The sequence below is a fragment of the Antedon bifida genome, chromosome 1, assembly GCF_963402885.1.
Source record: "Antedon bifida chromosome 1, ecAntBifi1.1, whole genome shotgun sequence".
NCBI classification, from domain to species: Eukaryota; Metazoa; Echinodermata; class Crinoidea; order Comatulida; family Antedonidae; genus Antedon; species Antedon bifida.
This window is the reverse complement of record NC_136226.1, coordinates 25,041,485-25,068,397: the sequence shown is the minus strand read 5'-3', so window position 1 is coordinate 25,068,397 and position 26,913 is coordinate 25,041,485. Positions and strand designations below refer to the sequence as shown.

General features: G+C 31.5%; 1 protein-coding gene across 1 annotated transcript; it reads right to left on the bottom strand.

Moving 5' to 3' along the window:
- Nucleotides 1-1,787: 1,787 nt before the first annotated feature.
- LOC144847259 (islet cell autoantigen 1-like) lies at nt 1,788-23,201 on the bottom strand. The gene is made up of 12 exons (XM_078703612.1): nt 23,060-23,201; nt 20,768-20,954; nt 20,421-20,493; nt 19,826-19,949; nt 19,393-19,591; nt 16,351-16,575; nt 13,639-13,764; nt 9,304-9,410; nt 8,449-8,726; nt 5,302-5,556; nt 2,873-3,392; nt 1,788-1,956 (listed from the first exon to the last, which is right to left on the bottom strand). The coding sequence occupies exons 1-11, from the start codon at nt 23,074-23,076 to the stop codon at nt 3,136-3,138; spliced, it is 1,848 nt and encodes a 615-aa protein (XP_078559738.1). The 5' UTR covers nt 23,077-23,201; the 3' UTR covers nt 1,788-1,956; nt 2,873-3,135.
- Nucleotides 23,202-26,913: the final 3,712 nt, after the last annotated feature.

Here is a 26,913-nt window from a genome sequence, read left to right as displayed (position 1 = left end):
TTGTCAATTACAGATATTCTTTATGAAAATAATTATTAATAATACTTATAAATATGATTAAATATAAATAATGAATGAAAGGCTTCAATTAGTATCATTTTATTGGAATGCAAATGAGGAAGAAAGCATAAAGATTCTAGTTAATTCAAACTATTTTGAAATACTACATTTAAAAGATAAAGTACTGAACTTCCTCAATAAGTAAATAACACACAAAGAAAATGTAATAGACAGAAAAAAAAAACCAAGAAAAAAAAAAAGAATATTCATGGTTCAATCCATGGAAAATAAAATTCATTAAGAAACTCACGGAAAACAAAATTATAATTATAAATAAAGGAAAAACAACAACAGAACGGTGTTCCCATTGAAAAAAAACTAAGCACCTACTTTTATTTACTTGAGAATAAAAAAGAGACTAGAAATGAAACTAAAAATCATTTTTCGATATAAAATATGAAATATCAAATCATCATTTTTCAAGTGATTGTAGATGGTATTGGTTCATATCTTTATGTACAATTTCAAGAAATAACTTTATTTATTCATTCATTCAATTCTTAGATATTATCTCAAATTAGGACAATTTATTCTCTCATCATATGTAAAGCTAAAGAAATAATTATCAACGTAAAATCAATAACTTAGCCGATGTAATACAGAGCTGTGGGTTTTTTTTGGGTTTCAATCAATGATATTTAGATTGGAATTATGAGCCCCTTGGCATGTGTGGCACTTAAATTTAAATTTTAACCTTATTATTCTCTTAGGCTTTATTATTGAATTTCTCTGAACATTACGATCGATGCTCTCACTATGTGGTGTGCTTGTTTTAGGCACATTAATTTATGTTATGTAATTCTACGTCATTCATTAAATGTTGATGACGGGTGGATGAAAACAACCATAGCGATCAAAAGTGTTTAAATACAACTTAATCTAATTGTATATTGAGAACAAGATTATAACAAGATCCGCTGGCCGTATTCACCAATCAATGAGATACTTCCCTTAAATACTAAGTATTTCACTTAAGTCATTGATATTTAAGGATTTCTCTTAAGTGGTATTTACTTAAGATAGGAAAAAGTTAAGGGTGTTTTACTTTAGCCTAACTATGAATGGTGGATACCAAAACAAAAAATAATGTTTAATTAAGTTAGTGGAAAGAGTGTTACTCAAGGTGAAATGTATTTTGAAAATATTTTTGCAATAAACTATTTGTAGAACAAGGTTTTAAAGTGCAGTTAATACATGGAAATAATAATAATAAGTAGATTTGTCAGTGAAGCAAATTAATTACAAGAGTGCAATATGTAAAAGAAGAGGATATTAGTCAACAAGTACTGTAATACTAAGATGCAATATTAGTCAAAGAAGATAATTAATATAGATTTAGTGACAAATAGCCAATAATGAGTGATGATTTGACCTAAAAAAAGAGAAAAAAATTACTTCTTTAAGGAATTTAGCATAAATGGCTAATAACCAGGTTATTAATCTTAGCCTGGCCATTCATTAGTAATTCCTAAGTAAGCGTGGAATATTAAGCTTGTATTAATTGTAAAGATTTCAGTAACACTGCATATATCAATAGTTGTTTAAACTTCTAAAAAAGAACACTTATTAGCTTTTTATTTAGAGCAAATAGAAAGGGGTGGGGTGGGGTGGGGGAGTGTAATAATAAACATTTGGCACTTATTCTTCACTATATAAATATTTTGTTAATTGTTGGTATTACGCCTAATGAATATTCATATGATTATCCATCCAAAAGTTTGGTGGAAGGTAATACTAAAATAATTAGCTACATTGTATGTCAAATCGTAAATCCTTAGGCACTAAAATGAAGTAGCTACCAATACCTTGTGTTTTCACTAAACTTGTTTAAGCACTATCTTGAATTTATAAACCATAGCTACCATGTAATCAATGACAATAACTATACTTGCTAACCTAGAAAAAAATTAAATAAATAAAAGACAAATATTATTTTAAAATTCTCTATAAAACATAGAATTACCAAAACACTATTTCATTACAAATATATGGAACTAAACCAACAAGAACAATCAACAGAATAAATTACTAAAATAATTCTACAAAATCTGTATACTTATACGTATAGAAAGATAATAAGAACAATATGAAAGAAAATAGGAACAATTGTGAAAGTTATGTATCCAAAAAAACAATTCTCATTCGTTGAAATGTTGTAATATGATTTGGGAATAATAGCCTGAACTATTTAAGACAGCATTTCTAGTACCAATTTATACTCCAGTGTGGATGTCTAAAGCGAAAGATTCAAATGGCCAAGCGGTTAAGGCAGAGGCGCCGTTTACCGTACCTACAGAGCCAACAATATTGGCATGGGTTCAAGGCCGACTCGCTCCTACTTCTGATTGTGGAACAAGTCTTCTCGGATAAAGACTATAAACCATAGGTCCAATGTACACAGTTATAGCTTGTGTGCACTTTAAAGAACCCAGTTTATCATTCGAGACGAGTAGGGGGTTACTCTGGTGAACTGGTTCACAAAATAGCCCCTGTATCAGGGGGATTACCACCTATCTGATAGGACAGTGACTTATTTACTATTGGTAATCCTTGGCCACATGTGCCTAAGGACATAAAATAAATAAAATAAAGCTAACACAGATGAGAGTATCAAACTAATTTGCATCTCCATGTTGGTAGTATTACGATGAAATATGTATTTGTGACATATATTATGAAATAAAACATAAATCAAATGATAAATAAATAAATAGAATAAAGTTACATTTCAGTACACAACCTATTGAAGTTTGACATACGATATTGACTGAATGTAAAAAAATTAATAAATTATACTGTCAATATGTAGTACGTTTTCTGAATAGGATCATACGGAAGGACTAAAATATCAAGAAATTCTGCCATTAAGTAAAATCTCTGAAAAAGACAAGAACCAAATGTTAAGTACACTATGTATGTATAAACAGTAATGTTGTAGCTTGAAAACATTATACCAAGAATTGTACATACGTCATAAGTTGTCTACTATATCTCAATATGCTATTAATATTAACAGCCTATTTAGGAAAACTGTTAATAATTATAAATAATAAACTAGTTAATGATTAATTGTATTCATATTCCTTGATTTTGATCACCATCTTTTCCTATCGCATCTGGATTAGCTAAGGGATCAAGGTCAGCAAAAAGGTCAAACCAGGCGGACATATCTGTTTTACTGCTCTTCTCAAACACTTTTGACTTGCTAGAATCCACTTTGTTGCTAGGCCCTGCGGGTCCGGTGATTGGTGTTTCAGATGTTGGTATATTCTGCTGGGAGACTGGTACGTCTGTCGGTTGGAGGCCAGGATGAGATGGTGTTGTTTCTGGGCCTAGAAGATATATATTAAGTATAATTAGAAAATATTCTTTTGAAAGCTATATTTCATTTGGTTTCAAAACAGAAACGACATAAATAATAGGTTTTATTGTGTTCTTTAAACTGTGTAAAGAACACTACAAGATTTTGCCAATGTTCACATCTGTACACATTTTATAAAAATAACTCATTTCTTAGTATCACTAATATTAAGATAAGTTTTTTAGGTAGTTTATATCAGCTGCTGCTTTTACAGATTTTTTTGAGAGCTTTTCCAACTTTCGTAAGTCCTTGATTGACACCGAAGTGTTTAAGGTGATGTCGTGAATAATGTTGCCGAACTTCCGACAACATAACAAAATTAAAATAAACTTCAGTTTGATAAAAAACATTTGTGCATACATGTTTTGTTACGCCGAAAAAATCTGTAAAAGCAGCATCTGATATAAACTACTTAAAAAATTGTAAAATGTTTGGCGTATTTCCAAAATGTATAGTAAGTATTTTCAAATTGAAAAAAATAGAGGTTTGTATCACATAAAATACAATAGTTATTTCTATTGCTAAGACTGAAATTCAAAATTCGCCAGTGCAATGCAGGTGTCAAAATCAAGGAAACGTCATAGCGATTGAATCCACAAATAGCGGTATCACGGTGTGTTAGAACAGCAAGGCACACTTAGATAAAACCAGATTAGTATCATGCAAATTGAACTAAAGCAATTGCGATGCAACTTAATTGATCTCCCTGGAGGGATCGCAACCAATGCTTACACCCGTCGAACTTAATGCCAGAGTGATGATGGGAGATGAGAATGATTAGTACTAATTGGGCAAGATAATCACATGACTGACCTTCAAGGCACAGGCATGTTGTTGTCAAACGCCTTAATAACACTTTCATTGCTTAAATTATGCCGCTAATAGATTCACAATATTGATATTCAATTATCATGAACAATGTTTACAAATGCATTTTCACACGTGTGAAGGGTAAAATTATAGTACAATTGGTGTTCAGAAATGTTTTTTTGAACTACTTTTTCTTTCTAAAAATCAACGTTATATTCTAATTCAACCTAATTTAATATACTAAATTAATTATACTGATAGTAATAACATAATAGGTACTGTAGTATATTAGTATATTATCATTTAATAATAATTTTTTTTTTCTCTGATGATTTCTAAGACAAACAGATATGCTTTTGTTGCAAATGCCATCCATATTATTAATTCACGTCACCATTGATTAAATGTATTGTAATATAAAGCCCGGCGCACACTATAGATATCGGCTGAGCCAACTGACACAAATAACACTTTGCTCACAGTGTGCGCCGAACAATTGTGCCGTGTCGGTGAGGAAAATATTGTATCTTGTTTAATATTTTTTGTCACGCATGTCATTTTCCTCAAGTGTGCGCCGAACGTAAAAGCTCACTAAAAAATTCCAACGCGCATGACAAGTTCTAATTTATTATAATATGCCAGCGCGCGCCATATAGCGTAGTAAGTAATTATCCAATCCGATAGAACGCGATGACAGTTTGCGGCAATTTTTTTTTATTGAGCTAAGCGTTATTCGTGCCAGTTGCCTCAGCCGCTAGCTACAGTGTGCGCCAGGCTTTACACAATGTAAATGAAACTTTTTAAACAACTTTTTATAATTTTTTTACTTTTTAAGCATGCATTTTTATCGTATTTTAACTTCCAAATTGTAACCGCATTTTAAAAATTAAGTTTCGTGCAATTATGTGTGTGTATTCTATAATATAAATTTTTGTTTAAATTTTATATATTACAGTATCTGTTTTTTATCGTACTAACATTTGCTAAGAAGAATTTCTATTGTTATTTTATGACGATAATGGACAAATAAAGCATGTCAGTATTCAGTAATTGAAGCATCATCAACACACCTGATTGTAATGACATCTGGTCCATACTTTGATTCACATCTAGAAGCATTGACGGTAGGAACTGAGCTGCTGATTCCGATATTCCCTCCTCTCCTATTATCAAACCAAAATCACCAAAGTATGACAGACTATCGCTTTGTCCAGAACTTTCACCGAACATTGGTATTGATGGCGTATTAAGAATCTCATTAAGTAGTTCCATGTCGTTGCGCTCCTTCTCGGTTTTACCCATTTGATCCTCCATTAAAAGGTCACCTGGAGAAAAATGAACAATATATTATTATGTTTTTGTTTTACATTATTCCTAATTTGAAACATCATCAACAAAACAACATGAACAATGACAAGAACAATGAATACAACATAAACAATAATGACAACATGAACGATAACATGAACAATGATGACAACTTGAACAATGATGACAACATAAAAAATGATAACATGAAAAATGATGACAACATGAACAATGATGACAACATGAAAAATGATAACATGAACAATGATGACCACATGAACAATGAAAACATAAAAAATGATAACATGAACAATGATGACAACATGAACAATGACAACATCAACAATGAAAAATGAACAATGACAACATCAACAATGACAACATGAACAATGATGACAACATGAACAATGATAACATGAACAATAACATGAACAATGATGAAAAAATCAACAATGATGACAACATGAAAAATGATAACATGAACAATGATGATAACATGAACAATGATGACAACATGAACAATGATGACAAAATGAACAATGATAACATGAACAAAGATAACATGAACAATGACAACATGAACAATGATGACAACATGAACAATGAAAACATAAACAATGATGACAAAATGAACAATGAAATCATGAACAATGATGACAACATGAACAATGAAATCATGAACAATGATGACAACATGAACAGTGATGACAACATTAAAGATGTATTGTCCCTTTTTCAAATTCCAAAAAAATAAAAAATAAAAGATTTCGAAAAAAAGTTGGTCATTTTGAAGTATCATAATAGTTATTAACTTTCACCAAAAATTAGTCGAAAAAAAAATCATTTAACTGAAATACAGACGTTTTTTGGTTCAAAAAATAACTTTGACTTCCAGTCAAAGTTTTCGATCAAAACATATCCCATAATGCAACACGCTTGTTTGGCTACTCTGTATGCATAATCATAAAACTTCCTCTGTGTGAGAACACCTTCTCAACCGTGACGAGTTGTAAACAATCCTAATTAGCATCATGCATAATGCATACTCATGGTTTGAAATCTTTGTTTACTTTCGCTCTCGACGATTTTCCAGACGAAATGTAATCAAATTAATTTAGCTGTTAATTACGTTAAATTGTTGTTTTTGGCTCGAATTTTCGACTTAAAGTGAATAACTTTAATATTACTTTGATATGGCCAATTTAAATTTAGAATATTCTGACCTTCATTTTTTTGTGTTTCAAGGGACAATACATCTTTAACAATGACAACAACATTTTGATATTAAAATTCTTTATCATGATTCATTAGAATCCCATAGGAAAGAATAATGTACAAACTTTATAGAACAAAATATAAGTGATTATAAACATTAAATGATTGAAGTAGAATAAACAATGTAGATTAGTGTGAGGTTAAGTAGTGTTATAGGTCTACTAAAAGTCTACTTTTTCTAAAGTAAACTAAGTGTTTAGCCAGGTATAAAATCATGGGACTCATCTATGACATTTGAAAAAAAGATGATTGTAAGTCTTTTAAGTTTTAACCCTATTTTACTTCACTGTCAGGCCTCAACTGGAACTACAGTATATACAAAGGACTGGATTATACTTTTGTCAAATGTGGTAATTGAATTAAGATTACAATTATACTAAACAAAATATCTTTTTATGTTTGATAATTTTGTTCCTCCACTATATCAGTCAGCGTATGTCAGTGTCTTTCTTTGGCAACTATTGTCACTAAAACCTGTAATAGAATTGTAAATAAAGATGCCATCCAGTTTTCACCTCAGTCATACAATAGAAAACTTGAGTGGTGCATTAATTCTTGTACCCTACATATAGTTTATTATTGTATACTTCCGGCAAAATGTTTCATTATACATATTTTTTAATGTATTACCCCTGTGAGACAACTTACATTTCCAACATTGATTGAATTCTTTGTAAATGTACTTGTACTAATTGTTTTCACATTTTGTAACTGACAATTTACCGGTGTGTATAAAGTACTCAAGTACTATTAATTTGCATTTTAATGTGATTCACGTCTTTCCATATCTTGTTAATCTTCTTACATTTTAAAACAGTTAATAAAGTCCTCTTAATTAGTCTTTCAATGTTGCATGAGATATTTTACTCGGTTTTCAAATTTAGTAATTATTCTCAAAAGCAAGACAATATAAAGAGAAAAAAAGGATGAATTTTGAGATAGTTAATGATGAAACTCAATGGGTAGATCATTTTAAGAGAAGAATATTACAATGATAATACAGTAGAACCTCTCCTTTGGGACCAACTGAACAGATCCAGGCCCCCCTCACTTTTTGACAGAAAACACTTGAATTTGTTATATTTATTTGCTTTAGTAGTGTTGATTGAGTGATTGAGTTTCTCAAATTTTTTTCAAAGTAATCAATCTTTTATTTTTTCCCTCACATTTTTCAAAAACAGATCTGCGCTGTTGTTTGGGACACTCCTATTTAGGAATTAAGGCGTCACATTTCCGTGAAGATGGGTAATTTAATGTATGCTTTAACCCTATTCAGACGACAGCTCTATTTAGGGAACAATTCAGTCCTAAAGATGTCCTCTAAAAAGGGTTTCTACTGTAGAAAACTAGGTGGACTTTAACTATAACAGTATTATACAAATAAAGTAAATGAGGGAGACAAATATTAAGAGTTAGTCATCATCACTACCATACCTACAAATATAATAAAGGCATTAATTAGTGAAATGAAAACATTTTCATAGCCCATCACCAACATCGTTAATAAAAAATTAATAACCTCAATTACAATGAAAATCAATATAGAGAGATATAAGTAGATGATAAGGATACCGCTCAAGAAAAATAATAAAAAAGAATTCGCAATTAAAATAATTAGTTACGAATCTTCACACCTGAGCTAAATACGCTTGGGGTATCCATGGTAACTGACGACAAATCTAAATCCAATAGGGACACATCGTTATTGCCTCCTAAAATACTCAAATAGGCGCTCATCTCACCGTTATCATTTCTGGAATTATCTGGATTTTCTAACACGGGGAGATTGTCTTGTCCATTGCTTTGTTCGGTAGAATTGAACCTGCCCAGCACGTCTTCAAACTCACCCTTTTGCTGTATGTTTGGTAGATGTTTCTGAAGTTCACGAAGCTCGTCTTCAAATGATATTAGCCTAAGAAAAAATGTAAATCATAAATTCATTTCAATCTTTAGTATTTATAAATAAAACGCATATTATTACAAATGTTTATTATATTTCATTCTAATGTCTGTCAACAATGTACGGATGTAACTTGTACCAATCTAGTGGTACAATTTAATGTGTTACAACACAAGATCTAAACTGAATGAATTAATTTTTTAGTTAATTCCTACTGTAACCATTTTGTACACTGTAAAAAGAAACAAAAAATCGTCTCTTAAAAAACATGAAAAATGAAGATTAATAAATCAAACTTTGAATAAACCATATTTCAGTTTTAATAAAGTTATTCACTTCCCTAGAATAAGCAAAGACAACATAAATGGTTAAATTTAACCAAAAACAATTGTCTGAAATACAATTTGACTATTTTTTGCTTTATATTACAGTTTTTTCATGTAAATTATTTTTTTTTAATCCAATTTTTGGTCAAATTACAATTGTGTGACAACAAAACAATTTAAAAACGATATTTTTTTTCAGCGGGACAATATTTCTTAATTATTACAGAAATCACATTCCGTTATATTACACAGTTTTTCAGTACCTGTCTCTTTCATTTTCTTCATTTCCTTCCTCTTCTTTAACTTCTTCTGCTTCATTGTTTTGTTCCTCTTTATCATCTGATGACTTTTTCCCATTTTCTGCTAACTCCTTTAAAACAATCACACATTTACATTAGAATTTGTTACATATAATTTTCACAAAAATATTATATATAAATGTTATGAATATAATATAGTAATACAAAAAATGATATTTTTGGCAACTTTATACAAAAATATATGTGCTTTATTAAGAATATACTCTTTTAAAATATAAAGAAATTGCCCAATCATAAGAAGTGTTGATACCACCAATAGAAAATGATATATAAAACAAAGTGATAAATTTAGATAGGTCAGTCCCACTATCAGTCCCAAATGTATTAATTAGGAACATGCAAATTAATATAAACAATTTGAGGTCATCACAAACAATAGATTTTTTTTTTAGATTATTGATACAAAAAATATATACAGTATATTTATTTTTCCTATTTCAACATCTATTAACTAGGCTAACCTATCTATTCTTAAACAAAATACTATGTACTAATACTATATAACAGATTTGTAGATGTAGGCCAAAGTAGTGCAGGATTTAATGGGATCTACTGCAAAATCGTTTGAATTGATTAGGTCATAAATATTTGTCCTAAGTGAACTCTATAAATGATTATCTTAAATATCTAGTTCTATATGCCATAGGCCATTTTCATTTCCCTTTTATTAAATCCATAGACATGTTTTTCCCCTCAAACTATAGAGAATTTAATCTATATTTCAAGATAGATATTTGTTTTAAAATGTACCATTAAGATAAAAATGCAGTGTGGTTTTTGTTTTAGGTATGTTCATTATAATTTACTAGAAAGTGTAGACGATGGTTCTCGGAATGATAATGACTCGAGTAATAAGTTTTAGAAGGAAATTCTGGCCTGGACGATTTTGATCGGTTACCATTATTTAAATGCTTTTGATATTCATAAAACTAAACCTACTCACTAACCTGTTTCACAGTGTCTTAGATGATTAATAGCGTTTTACGTATAGTGTTTATTGTAGATATGAAAAGTGGTAAAAAAGAATAACAACTCCTTGGTAAATTGTAGATAACAGTCCGATGGAATCTACTCAACAAGGCCAACAGCCATTAAGTCGCGTGCTACAATGCATAGTGATACCGGACCGACAGACAGACCGACAGACAGACAGACTGACAGACCGACCAACCTACCAACTGACCGAAATTACTGAACATGTTTAAAAATGTTGAAATGTTTAAAAACATTTATATTTTTTTAATTTACACGTGCGTAGCCTGCCTGTCACTTTTGACGTGCTCGTATAACGTAATTTCGAGTTGAAAAGTAAGTTGTTGGGGATGGAGTGGCGATAATTATTTTAATTGATGTTTTATTGGGGAGGTGTTCCGGGCGTTTATTCAAATAAATACCATCCTAATTGATATAATTAATACATTATTCCGCGACACAGTGAGCCGTATCCCAGGGTCCTGACGGGACACAGATATCGCTTAGTATACATAAAGTCCTGGCAGCTTAGTCAACATCTCGGCTATCGGGGTTTCATTCGATTTCAAACAGAAGCTCTTATCATCACTTTTCTCGATGTAATTTTATATAATTATTTCCCACAATTTACTCCTATGTTTTATGAATATATTTAATTTGATCTTTATGTACTACAGTACTATACCTTCACACGCGTGGTCCGAAAATAAACAAAAAATCAAAATGGCTATCGCCACCAAGCACCAACAGCCAACTTAGTTGAAACACAGAGTTGTTTTACAACTCCCTGGTTGAAACCAACAATGCAGGGAACTTGCAAGGTGATTGACACACCTTACCGTGAACCCGGAAATTACTTACCGCGCGTAGAGTTAAAATTTACCGAGAAATTTATCAGAAAATTTCTTATAAAACCCTTTATAATATCTTCCTAAGATAGAAATATGGAACAATATCGTAATAGTGGAAACTAATGTTATCAAACCTACGTTTCGCGGTACATCTGAGATAGATAAGGTAGGTATCCAAGGCGGAGATTAGTACCGAAGTTTTTACATTGTGCTCGCCTATGTCAGAATTAACCATAATTTATATATAGATGTGAATATTCATAAAAAAAATACAACAGAGGAATGTTTAGAACCATGATCAAATATTTATTGACCAAGATTCAAGATTTGCGTGTATAACTAGTTTGCTATTACGCAAAATGATATCATTACTCAACAGGCATGGAAGTCCATAGCTCACTGATGTATTCAACAATCACTTTGTGCAGTTAATTACGGCTTGGGGATTCTGATAATACATCGATTAAATATTAAAATTTGAGTAGATATCGTTATGGGAAATAGTCAGATGGACTTAATTGTATACAGTATTGGTGCTACTTAGCTTTTATAGTTTCAGTCAAATGACGTAGTTATTGTCAACAATTATAGAACCGCTTGAACGACCTCCCTTTCTAATAAGTAACCATTTTAATAAGCATCCTCTCCCCCTCCCCCTTTAATTACAAAAAATTGCCTCTGTTGTGAGCTTTGATTCTTTTGGACTGATGGAGGTCCTAGACTACATTTTATAGTGTGTGTGATCGTTTTGTCATTCAGCATAAACTTGAAAAGTTATTCATAAAAATAGCTTATATTTACACCTCACTATTATTAAGCAGAAAGGCTTATTCAATACAAATTTATTCTACCTACAACATTTTAGTGGCTAGGAACATTGTGTGTTATCAACAAAGAAACACACACTGGAGTTTTAATTGGTTTTGACACCCAGGTGTATAACATGGGTACCCATTAGATCAAGACACAACTTTGTGCTGATTTACTAGCTGTATTATTATTATCTATACATGTTTGATCCAATGACCAGGATAATAATGTGAAGCGCATTGAGAAGAGCTTACTTATATGCGCTATATACTGTAAGAATGAACTATTATTATAATTATTATCATTTTATATAATACCATAATCCATATGACCAAATATAATCCCACTCCATAATTTAGGCGAAGTTCAGACACAAGACAAATGCTTATGCAATCCAAATATAATCCCAAATTATGTACCTAGGCACCCTGCGACTGTACATGCCCATACCCAGTAATGACAATTTAAACCAACATTTATAAAGACCAATAAATGCCAGAACATGTTACACTATTATCTGTTCAATCTATGTAAAAATATACATTAATTACATGGTTCTAAGTTGAGTATCAAAATCTCTAGCTTTGGGAATCCATGGCGATAAAAAAATGCAAATCTGTAATTGAGTAAACACTTACGTGTTCATGTTTACGTAAAGGTAATATCTCATGTGCGTGTGGAAACATAACTCGGGAATTGGTTACAGTGAAATCTTATGCGTCATTTGTAAATGAAAATGAAATTAGGTGTGACAACCTTTGGTCCTTGAAACAAAAACTGTTTTATTTAAATGACATAACATGAAAACTAATGTATGCCGGAAACTAATAAGTTGATAAACAGTAATGTATACATGTATGAATAAACCCATCTCTCCCCAAACCTAAAAATCAAACCACCTACATATTTTCCTCTAATACCCATAGCGACTCACACATCTGTCCCCATCCACCCACCCTGTCCCTATTCAAAGTACAATATGAAGCAGTATTGTACATATCAACAACTAGACTACGGTAATTTGGAATTGTATGATGACATGCACACCACATGCTCATTCTTCTTCCCTCTTGTTCAATTACAAATACTCACCAGCATGCAAGACATCATATTATATAACACCTGAATAAATTCCTGTCATTTGATTGGACGATTGTGGGTCACATGGCATGCAATAGTACGTACTATATAGATCGTGTACACTGTAATAGTACATTTTTAAAATGTTTTCATGTATGGAGAAAAAATGTTCTCGTGTACAGTAAAAAAAAATCTGTGTGATATCTCCTTCACAACAAAAGATCAGAACAATAGCAAGAACCTAATTAGATATGCTCTGATTCTTAAACTACACATACATTATCTATTATTTGTATGATGTTAAACAAACAATTATAGCCATGAAGCAAAAAAACAAATGGTTAGTTTGTGGGGTGTTAGTATAAAAGCAACATGGTAGCAAAAAACACAAAATAATTAAGACATATCAGAAGCGGATCCAGGAGCATTAATTTTAAGTTTGGTGTTCATACTATATATGTATTCTGTAAAGCATTGAACATGCACTCTCCAATTTACAAGTGGTGATGTAATTCTTAAACGCCATTTTTGCCCAATGCTGGATCCGCCACTGAATTTTATTTACTTTATGCCTGTTTCTCCTATTTCTTCGTTTGCCCTTGGCACCTTTCTCCTCATCCTCGTCGTCCTCTGGAAGTAAATCTTTTGCACCTGACAATTTTGCCAGTTGTTTACTAGTTTCCGTTAAATCCTGAAGGAAGGGAGAGCAATAGACAGAACTCACACGCAATCAAATAACAGCAACGTAAAACAGTCATGAAATATGGCAAAGCAGGGAAAGGGAAATGGTAATAAAAATAGCTTTAAAATACATGAAACGATTAGAAACATTTATATATTAACATTTTATCTGTTCATTTTTGTATTAAATAATCCATGTATTTATAGGACCATCTCCTAAATGTACTATAACTGCAATTCTCTGTTTAAAAAAAGTGTTCCTAAGAATATCTAAGTACAGTAAAACAGTACATAGACCAACCACGGCTTTGAATCAATTATTTATGAAATAAATTGTATTTAAAAGGATATCTAGAAAACTAAGATCTAGAAACTAATGCATAAGATTATAGCCTGGGTGCAGTACAAATTTTGCGGGAAAAAAGTATAGGAAAATTGTTTTCTTTTTTTTCTGATAGAGTATACCATATAGAATGTCAGAAAAAAAATCCCCATCCCAGGGTCTTGGGGAAAATTTTTTACGGCACTTTTAAATTTTGGGCTATATAACACACACAAATGCCTATTAACACACACAAATACCTATATATAGGGGATAGAGAAAACCAATTCACGTTTTTTGTTACTTAAAGTTGTGCTATGATGATTAAAATTTGCTGAGGCTTACTTTAATAACTACTTCTCATAGTAGTTGATAAATCGAGTCGATAACAATGACATCATCATGCCAGAATCCAATATGGCGTCCAATTTGGCGGAAAAAACAGGGTATTGCTAAACCCCGCAAACCTTTGCAAACCTCCAAAAAACATAGCAAACCCCACCGAACCAACATAAAAGTGATTGAATCATGTAGTGTACGACCCACTGGGTATAACCATGTAAAAAAAAAATTAAATTTCTACTGTTAACTACTTATTTTTGGGTAAAACATCATTTTTTGGTCAAAAATGATTGCTAAACCCTGCAAACCTCCAAAAAAACATAGCAAACCCCACCGAACCAACATAATAAAAGTGATTGAATCATGTAGTGTACGACCCACTGGGTATATCCATGTTTCAAAAAAATAAAATTTCTACTGTTAACTACTTATTTTTGGGGTAAAACATCATTTTTTGGTAAAAAATGATTGCTAATTTTTAACAAAAAAATGATGTTTTATCCCAAAAATAAGTAGTTAACAGTAGAAATTTTATTTTTTTTTACATGGACATACCCAGTGGGGCGTACACTCCATGATTCAATCACTTTTATGCCGGTTCGGTGGGGTTTTCTATGTTTTTTTTTTAGGTTTCCAGGGGTTTGCGGGGGTTTAGCAATACCCTGTTTTCCCCGCCAAATTGGACGCCATATTGGATTCTGGCATGATGATGTCATCGTATCGACCTGATTCATCAACTACTATGAGAAGTAGTTATTAAAGTAAGCCTCTACTAATTTTAATCATTAAAACACAACTGCAAGTAACAAAAACTGTTAATTGATTTTCCCTATCCCCTATATATAGGTATTTGTGTGTGTTAATAGGAATTTGTGTGTGTTATATAGGCCAAAATTTAAAAGTGCCATAAAAAATTTTCCCCAAGACCCTGGGATGGGGATTTTTTTTCTGACATTCCATATGGTATACTCTATTAGAAAAACCAAAAAAAAATTTTCCTATACTTTTTTCCCGCAAATGTGTATAATAATTGTTCTGCACCCAGGCTATACTTAGTTTTCTAGATCTGATGTCTTAAATATAGATATACCTTTTCTAGATCTTAGTTCTACAAATCCTACGTGATCTCTCTCAACAGAAATAGGAATACTAAGTGAAATGTTATTGAACTTTATGTAATTAAATTCAATAAGATATCATTACTGTCATTATTTGTGTATTTAGATAAATTCATGTAATTAAACAACTGCTTCCAATGTACTTTAAAGTTATTCTTAAATACAAAATAATATTAAATTCTCAATACTTTCAATGATTTCTAACTTTGCTAAATAGTATTAAAAGAGAAAATAATATATGGCATTATATATAATAATATATAAGCAATATTTTTTCAGTTGAGGAAAGTTTATATCATTCAAAGTAGAATTCAAAATACCAAACAAAAATTGTGCATTAATAAAAAAAAATGTCATTTAGAAAACCAAAAATTAGTAAATTATAAAAAATAAATAGGTACTTTAGCTATGGACCTATATAGATCCATGGTTTAGTTATCCAAAGTTTATGACTTGTAACCTAACAAATAAAAATGAAATAGCGTACCCACAAACATGCAGCCTGATGTCATGCACAAACATGCATATCAAGAAAAATGCATAAAATTCATGCAAATGAGTTACAGCAAAAAAAAAAAATTAGTATTCACATTTATAAGTTATATATTATATTTATAATTATAATATTCATTAATTTCATTGAAAGAATAATTTATTAATAATTTATAAATGCTGATAAAAGTTTTAAAAAATACAAAATACTAAGTATAAATTTAACATAATTATTTTTTTTAACACATTCTTAATATAACCAGGATATTTAATTTTTAGTACAAATTTAAAAAAAGCTAAAACATGTTAAAACTTTACTCACTTTAAGCATATTAAATTCATAATGCTGGTAGCCCTTGAAGCTTTCTTGTACGGCAGACATCGTATGTGATGTCCGTTCCCAGAAATGAAGAATCGCATTCTGATACGCGACAAGCGTATGTGAAAACATATTGCAACGACTGGCTCCTAGAAGATCTATTTTCTGACAGACATCAGTTTTAAGTTTGTCAAATTTCATCTTTGTTATTCTTACTTGAGCTTGCACCTGAAAAAATGAAATGATGCAAAACTTAATGTAAAAACTTACGGTTACAGAAAAAGCTTTAAAGGTTGATGTAGAAGCATCACTATTTAGGTAAATCAGGCTTTAAATAATACATAGAGGTAGTGTTTATGGTGTACATTGGGTGATTTGTCAAAAGACAGTATTTTTAACTCAAACAACAGTGATATACATAAATTATATACAAATGTACAACATACTTTTACATTAATGCAATAAATGTTTTTGAAATACACACAAATGGATACAAGGGTAGACAAATCAACCGAGTTACATTTACTCTCACTATTTTAGGGAGCAAGGTAACCATTCTGGCGTTTAATTTCCCTCTATAATAGAAGTGGCAGTGAGCAAGGTAACCATTCTGGCATTTAATTTACCTTTAAATAGAATTGCCACTAAGCAATGTAACCATTCTGGCATTTAATTTACCTCTAGATCTTTAGTTTAGATCCTAATTAGCGACCAAAGCTACTATACTAAAGACCACTAAACTTAGGTCCCAAAAACATTTTAAAATATACTTTATGCAGCCTCACATCTGAAAGGACCCAACACACTCAATTCTCACTCACAGATTTTACAATTACCACAGGTAGATTTATTTTCTTAATTTGACACATTTTCCAAACTTGTATAATAATATTTACTTTAAATTCAAATTTATAATTTGTGAATACATATTTTATTTCATAGTTGAAATAAATTTACACATAGATAAAGTTGCACTTTAACTGTGTTTGAAATAATCTAAACTTTCAAATTCAATGTAATGTATCTTGTATTTCATTTTCAACTGGATCCAAAATATATCATACCGCATGGCTTCAATTTACACAGTTTTAACAATTTGCATGGTGAAGAATACCCTGTACATATTAATCAAATGCTTGATTGAAGTTTTAGTTAAAATAATTTATACAATTTTCTGATGGATTATTTTCACTGAATCTCTTCTTTACAGTTATTGTATTTTGGCTAAACAACATTTTCAAATTGGTTATTGAATAATTAAAGGGATTGAAAATAAAACAAAGGGTTTTTTTATATTGAACATGTAGTTCCCATAATCATTTGCTGCTTTTATAATGAATAACTTTAGTTTTAATGGTTTGTGAATACAACTTTTGAATTAAATATTTGAATCAGAATAGTTTTCTTTAAAATGCAACACATTTTCGCTTTTACTATTTTACTACTCAACCATTAAAAGTCAATGTATTAAAAACACAAGCTGTCTACAAAATTAAGAATTCTTTATTATCACTGATACCGCGGAAGCGTACTTAAAAAACCCAAGTGATACGACCACTCCATCTTGTCAGAAATTTGATCCACTAACGATTTCAATCTTGAACACAATTTACACAAAACTACAATATATATGTCGGAATCTTAATACCCATCTTAGCTTAGTTTGTTAATTTGAAACATCACATGGGTCTAATTTGCAAGTTACTCATGACAACAGTCGCTCAATGTAGTCGTTTTGTTTCAAAAGGTGTTGTTTTGCTCCTCTATTTTCATGATGATGCCATAATAAAATGGTCAAGTGGGCAAAGAATATTTTTGTAAACCTTCCTAGGGAGTGTTTTACGCATTTTAAGTTTCCGTTCTTATCATTAAAGCAATTATAAAAAGACAATCAATTTTTGTCTACAGCTGTACAGAAATTTAATTACAGTAAAAAAAGTAAAACAATACTGTTGATGATGCACTAACTAAAAATGGCTAAGTAGTATTTTTGACAACGCGTCAATGTCATGGTTGAGTGGGTAAGCCCGTCAGCAAACTGTAAGCCATGAATGCAAATGTATGCAGGGAGTTCGAGTACAGTTCTAGATTTGACAAATGCGTAAAACTTTAATGCCTTAATGTATTTTTCTACCATCAATCCAATGAAAACCAGGTTGATAATTCAATGTTCGACTACACAAAATAAATATTAAAAATCCATTAAAAATATTATATGTAAATTGTAAAAAATGTGTCGCTGTTATAAACTACAATATTGATCTAATTCAATTTATTAATTTGCTAAATTTCACATTTTAAAAAATAAATTTATTAATACAACAATGGAATATTGAAAATCAATTTTTTTTATAGCAACTTTCTAACTTAATAATAATTTATGAATGCCTAATATACTAATAAAAGTAAAAACATTTTAATACAGATAATTTATGAAAAATCAATATAATGCTAGATCCTCTTACAATACTGGTAGAGGGCTCACTTCATATTTTGAATAATTTTCAATATCACGTTCATGCAATTAAGTGCAGAGATTATTTGGAACAACTTGGATTTAATAGCATTTAAATATCTTTCTAAACTTTATTAGCTGTGTATGTGTATAACCAAAGGGACCTCACCTAGCTAAACTCTGGAGTTTACACACACAGCGACAACAACACTGGTCTTTGTTTGGTGTGAATTGAAAAATCAAACAACTCTCAATTTCAAAACAACTCTAAACGTCAGTGTTGTTTAGGGTTAGAAGATCACTCTCGACCAAAACATTTATTGTATCTTTATTTATATTATCATCCATATCTACATATAGGGTAGTATTTAAGATTTTATTTTTCTATAGCAAATCTCCAGTGTTAAAGGATTCATGTCAATGTGTTATATCTGGGATTTCTATTTCATGTGAGACACTCGGGCGTTTCTTCAGAGTTTATTCACAGTGTTCAATGTGAAAGGGGTATTACTTACCTTTTTAAATTGTTGTATATGTCTTTCTAAATTGTTTAGCTGTATTGTTCATAACAAAAGAGACCTCAACCATACCTTTCTAAATTTTTCTAGTTGTTTATGTGTATCAGGATCTAATTCCTTGGAAGCATCCTTCATCCAGAGCAAGGCGGCACGATAATCAACCCTAGCCCCTTCCATTCTGTTGATTGTCATTAATGTGTCTGAAATAGCACGATATCGAAACGTCTCCACTTCCTGGTATAATCTCACTAGCGGCGCACGCAAAGATAATCTACAAAGTAAAAACAGGAATATGTTTAAATAATTATTTTATTAATTTTATGCCTTTAGACACAAAGCCAAGGATTACCAATAGTAACTCAATCACTGTCCTATCAGATAGGTGGTATTTTGTGAACCAGTACACAAGGGTAACCCCTTATTCATCTCAATGATGAACTGGGTTCTTTAAAGTGCACAAGGACTAACTGTGTACACTGGACCTACAGTTTATTCCTCCATTTACCTTTGTTCAGATGCTGAGCTTTGTGCTTTACCAACAGCAGCCATCATCTTCCCTGCTCTTGTCTTGTTGTGTCCGCTATGAGATTTCAAGAAGCGTCCCATTGCATTTTCTTCTTGAGAAAGAGCTTTGAATATTAAGTATAAATATATTAGTAAAAATTTACTTTTACAATGCATACTATAAAGCTCTGTCTACACTATCAAACTAGTTTGACAAAAAAATAGTAATGTGCCCAAATTTGGTAGCGATATGCCCAAATATGGTATAGATATATCATCATGTTCATATATGGGCACATCACATAACGTTTGATAGTGTGGACAGAGCTTAAGAGAGAGTGTTTGTTCCTTTGATATTGCATCTATACACATGGGATATTGAAATAACTGGAATTATACAAGGAAGGTTTTAAACTACATTTAAAAACTGTTTTCTCCTAGACAAAAATAATTGCATATGACTGGGTTTTTGGCAAAGCTATTTTAATTTATATTATTTATTAACAAATTATTTATATTATATTTACTATAAATGGAATTGTTACAATTTACATATTCAAACACAAACAATTCAATTGATATTAAAATAAACTTACAGCATATGTTATCTTGGTACCTTTCAATAACTCTCAATAAATCCATACACGTTTTCTGGATTGTGCTGAAAAACTGGAAATAATCAAACAATCAATTATATGAATATTCATTTTGGCGGCAACAATAGAGCCTCTATTAATGGGACACCTTTAGGACCCACCAAATTGTCCTATTAATAGGGGTGTCTCAAGAATAAGGGCTGGTCACAATAAAAAAAATCCCTTGTAAGGTTCATGCGAAAATGTCACCTTAACAGGTGGGCATAAAGAAGTTATTTTGTATATCTACCAACTGTAAATTAAGCCCTCATAAGCATGATTCCTGTGTGCTAGTTTTAAAGGCTTACATCAAGTTTAGCATCTAATTCTGCATCTCCAGCTACCACAAACTCATCCTCTTTTTTACCAAGCTTCTTTATCATTGCTTGTTTTGTCTTCCAATACTGCTTCTGCACTTTGCTTGCTACAGATTTCGAGTTCTTCTCTTGTGCAACAAAACGATCATATGATGAGTATGCATAACTCCCTTCATAGCTATAAATAAAGACAAAATGAAAATGGGTAATTAGAAAAACAATAAATCAGAGTATCAAACATATTGAATAGGAACGATTACTGTATATGATCGAGTATACAGTAGTCCTAGGGGTCCTGTGTATGAAATTTTGGTATAATTAGGGGTGGGATACACATTAAAAATAGACTTTTCCAAAGTATTGTGTTTAAACTTTGCCTAGTGTGAATATACCCAGGGATGAGACTGAGGAAAATCATTAAAGAGGAAAATACCAACCAGAGATTGTGGTGCGAAAGTGCAGTAATACCAGGCCGCCTGGGGCCCATTGACGATTGAGCCCATGGAAGATCGGGCCCATTTCTTTATGGGCCCGATCGTTTTAATCGTTGATCATACGTGGGACCCACTGACTGTGCATCCTGTGTAGCATGTCGTGGTTGATGTGCTTTTAATTTATTCATATGTTCTTTTTTGCTACCAAAAATATACCGTTTAGCAGAAACAGGTTTATTATATAAATCCAATTCATTTTCGTGGACCGAGTGAGATGACTTCCCTTTATTTTTAGAATGGGCCCGATCGTCCACATAGTTGGGCCCGAATGTCCACACAGTTGGCCGATCGTCGTCAATCGTTGTCTAACACCCCCACCCACCTCAAAAAACTCTACGGATTTGAAATAATATCGAGAGGTTCAAAATAATACTTTAAAACGCGGAAAACTGCGGAGGAATCTCATCCCTGTATACCTAAACATAGGATTGTACTCGTATACAGTAATATTTGGAGTTAGAATGAATACGGTAATTAAAAAATTTAACATTAGAACATTTTTATTAGTGAGAATACGCCAGACAGTACAATGCTATCAATATGAATGAATGAAATCTATGGATATATAAACATTGTGAACACAGAAACATGAATTATTCAACTATTGTACTACTAGACCAACACCACTAAGCAACATTGACTACCAAGTATTACATAAAAACTCCAACACCAAATAAATTTAATATCACCACTTGCCTGGAGAAATCTTCTTCGAGTCTGTTGTATTGCATTGGTACATAATAAAACAATGTTAGTGCGTGTACACAAATTTATAATTCTATAGACACTATATAACAGTAACACATCATTATCACCTCTGACATGAGTTCCAACTTTGACTCTGGATAACTATCGCATCTTAATATTAAAACTTACCAGACCATATAAAACAAAGTATGTATATATCTACTTCAAAATTAAATTGAACAACAATTAATAAAGGATCATGGTTTATCTGGTTCAGTGCCAATAGAAATATTCCAAGGAAGCCTTTAAACTTTAAACTAAAAAGTGTGATGTGCCCAAATATGGTAGTATGATGACATCATGTCAATATATGGACACATCACACTTTTAGTAGTGTAGACAGAGCTTTAGATATTTCAATCTTTTGAACTATAACTAAGGCCTAGGTATACAATAGTTACACGATGATCTTGTTTAGACCTGTGTACATAAAAATAACACTCCCTCCAAGACGCATCTTGTGTATGTTTGTCTTTTGAACAGGATTGCCACCATTGAAATAATGAATTCACTTTGTTTATGGTAAATATTCTTTATAATTTTCCTAAATATATTAATATTTTTATAATTATAAAATATACTATATAACAAATATTTTTATATATGATGTATGATAGGGCACTGTTTAATGGTACTGTTAAATATCTACACTATATAGAACAAGTTAAAACTACTGTTTAATATACCAATGGAAACCACCAAGCAACAAACCTATAAACGTCTATTATGCACTTGTCAATTGTATGACCCCAGGGAGAGGTGTGTCATATGTCTGATGTGGGTCATTCTTTTTAAATACCATGACGTCAAAAAAGTGACCATGACACACCCATTTTGAGTGGTAATTGACGGACATTGACACACCATGGTTCACTGATGTGACGTACCATTTAGGTTGTTTGACACACCCCTGCATCAATAATTGTTTGTAAATGACGCACCTCTCCCGGGATTCGTATAATGGTCATACACTTGACAATTGTGCATTATTACCACGAGATCTCTGGTTACCACATTATAGATATGTCTGACTGTAACTCACCTATTTGATGCCGCCATGTCTTTGCCTACTTCTACTGCCCTTTCTGGTTGTTGATAACGTAGCCTCTTGGGTAGGTCAAGTACTCTTGTCGCTATATTCCTAGGCCTGCTGCTTACCTGTTGATAATCAGCAGAATCTACACAGCCCTATACAAATGAAACATGTGTATTCTTGATCAATAATATATACTTTACTTTTTCTTTTGAAGATAATAGCTTTGTTTTTGTTTTTTGAGATTCAAGGGTAGCTCTAATAATTAAAGTATACATTTAAGATTGAAGACCGAACATTTGCATGTTGAAGGCATAGAGGAAATATTTTTCCTCCATGTTGAAGATTTAACTATATATAAAATCAGATAGTGGTGTAGTCAAACTTAATCTATTTATTAAATAAAAAGATTTTAAACTATATTTGAATAACAATAATAATAAGTGCGGTCAAACACCCATAAAATTATTTAAATATACTTTCTTGTACTTACCGCCATTATGCAAACTTAATTTATACAATTTATGTGCAAACTATACACTTAGTGTATGCAGTTAAATTAGATAGAAATAAGAACTATCTACATGTAGCTATCCAAGATTCACCTGAGTAACTTTCAATAAAGGAGTTATTAGCAGTGGTGACTTGGTGACCCAAGGACATTGTAAAAAAAAGATAATTGTAAAAAAGGGTCTTAAAGTTTAAAGCTATATAAATCAAAGTTTTAAGAAGCAAAGAAAAGGTTCTATTATGGTCATCCAAACTATTGTGGTTGTTGAATCACAGTTTAAACCACAGATCAGTAAGAGCATGGGACACGGACAGGCTAGAAAGAGATAATAAGATTTTGTGTGTACAGTACAACCATTTTTGAAATGTTGTTCAAGATGTATCTGGACTCTATAAAGGTAAGTAATAAACGATACATTATTATTACTGTATAGAAAACTCTCCCAATACCAGACTCTCTGAAAACCGGAAACTCTCCCAAAACCTTTCTTTTACCATTAAAAACACATTTCAAATATCAGAATTTACGGAAAACTAAACATAGGCCAACATAAAGGTGTCTGGTATTTATAGGAGAGTTGTGAATGTATTTCTTAATAGTTACTAAATCAACTGGTCAGCAATGTTGTAGAGAAAAACAGATAGGACAGATTATTATAAAATGCTACAAATATATATGCAATTCTAGAGTATTAAAATGCATTGTTTATTTTTTTATATATTACACCTTTCTAGACAATTTTATTTATTAAACACATATCACTTTATTTAAACATCCCGAATGTGTAACAGAACGAATATTATGGAATCTTCGCGTATGCAAATTACAGTAGGTCAAAGTTGAAACTCATACTGTAGTTCAAGAATTATTATAGGCCAGTATTTTTTAGTATTACAGCAACATGGTATCTAAACACAAAGGCAAACTTATACAATTTAGACACTGGATTAACTGTGCATTAAGATTAGTGTACAAGCAAGTGCAGTATACTGAACGTATTCAATTTTTCGTTGAGTACTTTTAACCAAGAGTATTTGAGCATTGAGATTGTTACGTTGTTTAACGTTTTCTATTCGAACAATTTTCATAATCCGTGTACAATTTATGATTCGAATACAATAGATTAGTACTCAGCGAATATTCATGTTGATTACAAAAGTTCCCAATCGAATACAACAAAGGGTCAATAAAATAGATTACAACGATCTATTAAAATGTATGCTTTAATTGTTGTAAATTGGAAAAAATAACCAATCATATTCCAATAAATTATCAAAAATTCAGCCAGTTCCTGGACTTGCAGTTAGAGAACAGACATCAAACTGTGATTGCCAATTTACCCTTAAAAAATAGATTGCTGTCAGTCATATTGTGAGTAAACCTGGCCTAGGCCTAGCCGAACTCTTGTTCAATAAAAATAAAAATCATTACAAAAATAAAACGAAAGAAGCAAGACAAAACAAATCATGTGTAGAATAACCAGCCTGGGTAACTGACCGCGTTTATGATATGAGATAGTAGCTAAGTAAAAGGATTGAGCTTAGACCTATGCCTGGCCCTCACCAGTTTTGCTAGGCTAGCTAGGCCTACTGTCGGCCTAGGCCTATATGCTATTTAGTATTACAGGGCTAGCATATAGATAGCAGCTAAAGGTGGAAAAGGCTGGGCTACGCCTACGCCTTTTCCGAAGCAAGAGTTGGCCTAGGCTAGGCCTAGTTATTAGAAAGATATATTAAAATCTTTTATTTAAGATTTTTATTTTACTTTACGTATAAAACAACTACATTATATTGAGATAAAAAGACAAAATACCTGCCTTTTTTAACTGTTTTTATAAATTAAATCGCCATGTTTGATTACGTCTCAATACAAACTAGACATGAAACTCGTCACTTTGACGAGTTAGTTATCCGCACCACGACAAACGCCACGTGCACGTCATACGTTGGAATATTGCACACAGATAAAGATTATGGCATTATGACAAGAACTGAAGAATATGACATGCTGTTAGTGCTGAATTTTGTGTCATATAGTATATACATGCAAACAGTATAAGCTGTATACATATTACATACAGTGTAGAATAGGTGAAATTACGGGACCCGCCATTTATTCCAATTTTTAACATGGCGACGGTATCAAAATGAAACACTTAGATAGCAATTTCAGAAGGAAATTATCTCAGGAACAACATATTAACGTGTAGAAGAAATTTGAATACGTAAAATATAGATGCGCACCCTTTTAAATGTGATGAACTATTACGCAAAATATGAAAATACGACTTTTTTTATTCAACTGGCCATATGATGACGTCACAACATCCGATTGGCAAAATGTTTACATGAATTCGTATCTACAATCCAATAGCTTCCAGAAAACGTTTTAATCGTGATTATCACATTTTATTCTTACGAGCTATTACAGATTAAAATTTACTGTAAAGATGAAATTAATGACCCACGTAATTAAAATTTTTAGGCATGATGACGTCATAAAAATTAAAATATTTTTATCTCATGCTAAAGAAAGTTGATTGACCTACACAATATATAAATGTAGGAGAAAAAGGAATACAGATAAGCGCGATGCGCTCCATTGAATGTGATGAGCAATAACGAAAGAGACAAAAATCCTATATTTTACATTCGTGTGGCCATACGATGACGTCACAATGTTTTTTTAGCCTTATTGATGCATGATCCGATATCTACAACTCATCAAATTCTAGATTTTGTAATAAAAATAAACGGTTAACGGTTTACTTTAGAAACTATGACTGTTTAAAAAAAGACATAATTTTGACGATTTTTTAAGCTTTTTCATAAAAAACGCGCACGAATTGTCTAATTCAACGTGTTCGTATGGCGTTATTTAAACTGGAAAAGGTCTAAATTGTTTTCAAAATCACTGGGAAAGGCTTGAAAAATATAATTCAAGAGAAAAAAATATGTTTTTAACGCTATGTGCGCACCGCGCGCATAAAAAATTGCGCGCCCGTGGGAATTTTTGACATGCTCAAAATGACAAGAAACGCGTAAAAAGTTGATTAGAAATTAATTTTGCGCATTTTGAAATTTTAAATGCGCGTGCGCGCGTAACTTCTTGTCAAACATGCCATTTTTAATCCGTAGAAAGTTTGCCCCTGATATGACTTAAATTTTGTCAAAGTGTCAATACTAAATGACTTTTGGTTTTTAATCTATGATCAATCATTGAAATTCATAAAATTGCGCATAAGTCACGTTGCGCAACTATGACGTCATTCAAAAATAGGAGGTGCACAACTTCACGTAAATGCCCATATGTTGTCAAAGTTATGAAATGTTATGTTTACACATTTTAGAGG

Excerpts from the sequence above, each read along its gene's own strand:
- LOC144847259 (XM_078703612.1), bottom strand. Across the intron at positions 19,592-19,825 it reads AGCTCAGCATCTGAACAAAG|ATTATCTTTGCGTGCGCCGC; the intron begins GTAAATGGAGGA and ends TTTACTTTGTAG. Across the intron at positions 8,727-9,303 it reads GAAGAAAATGAAAGAGACAG|GCTAATATCATTTGAAGACG; the intron begins GTACTGAAAAAC and ends ATTTTTTCTTAG.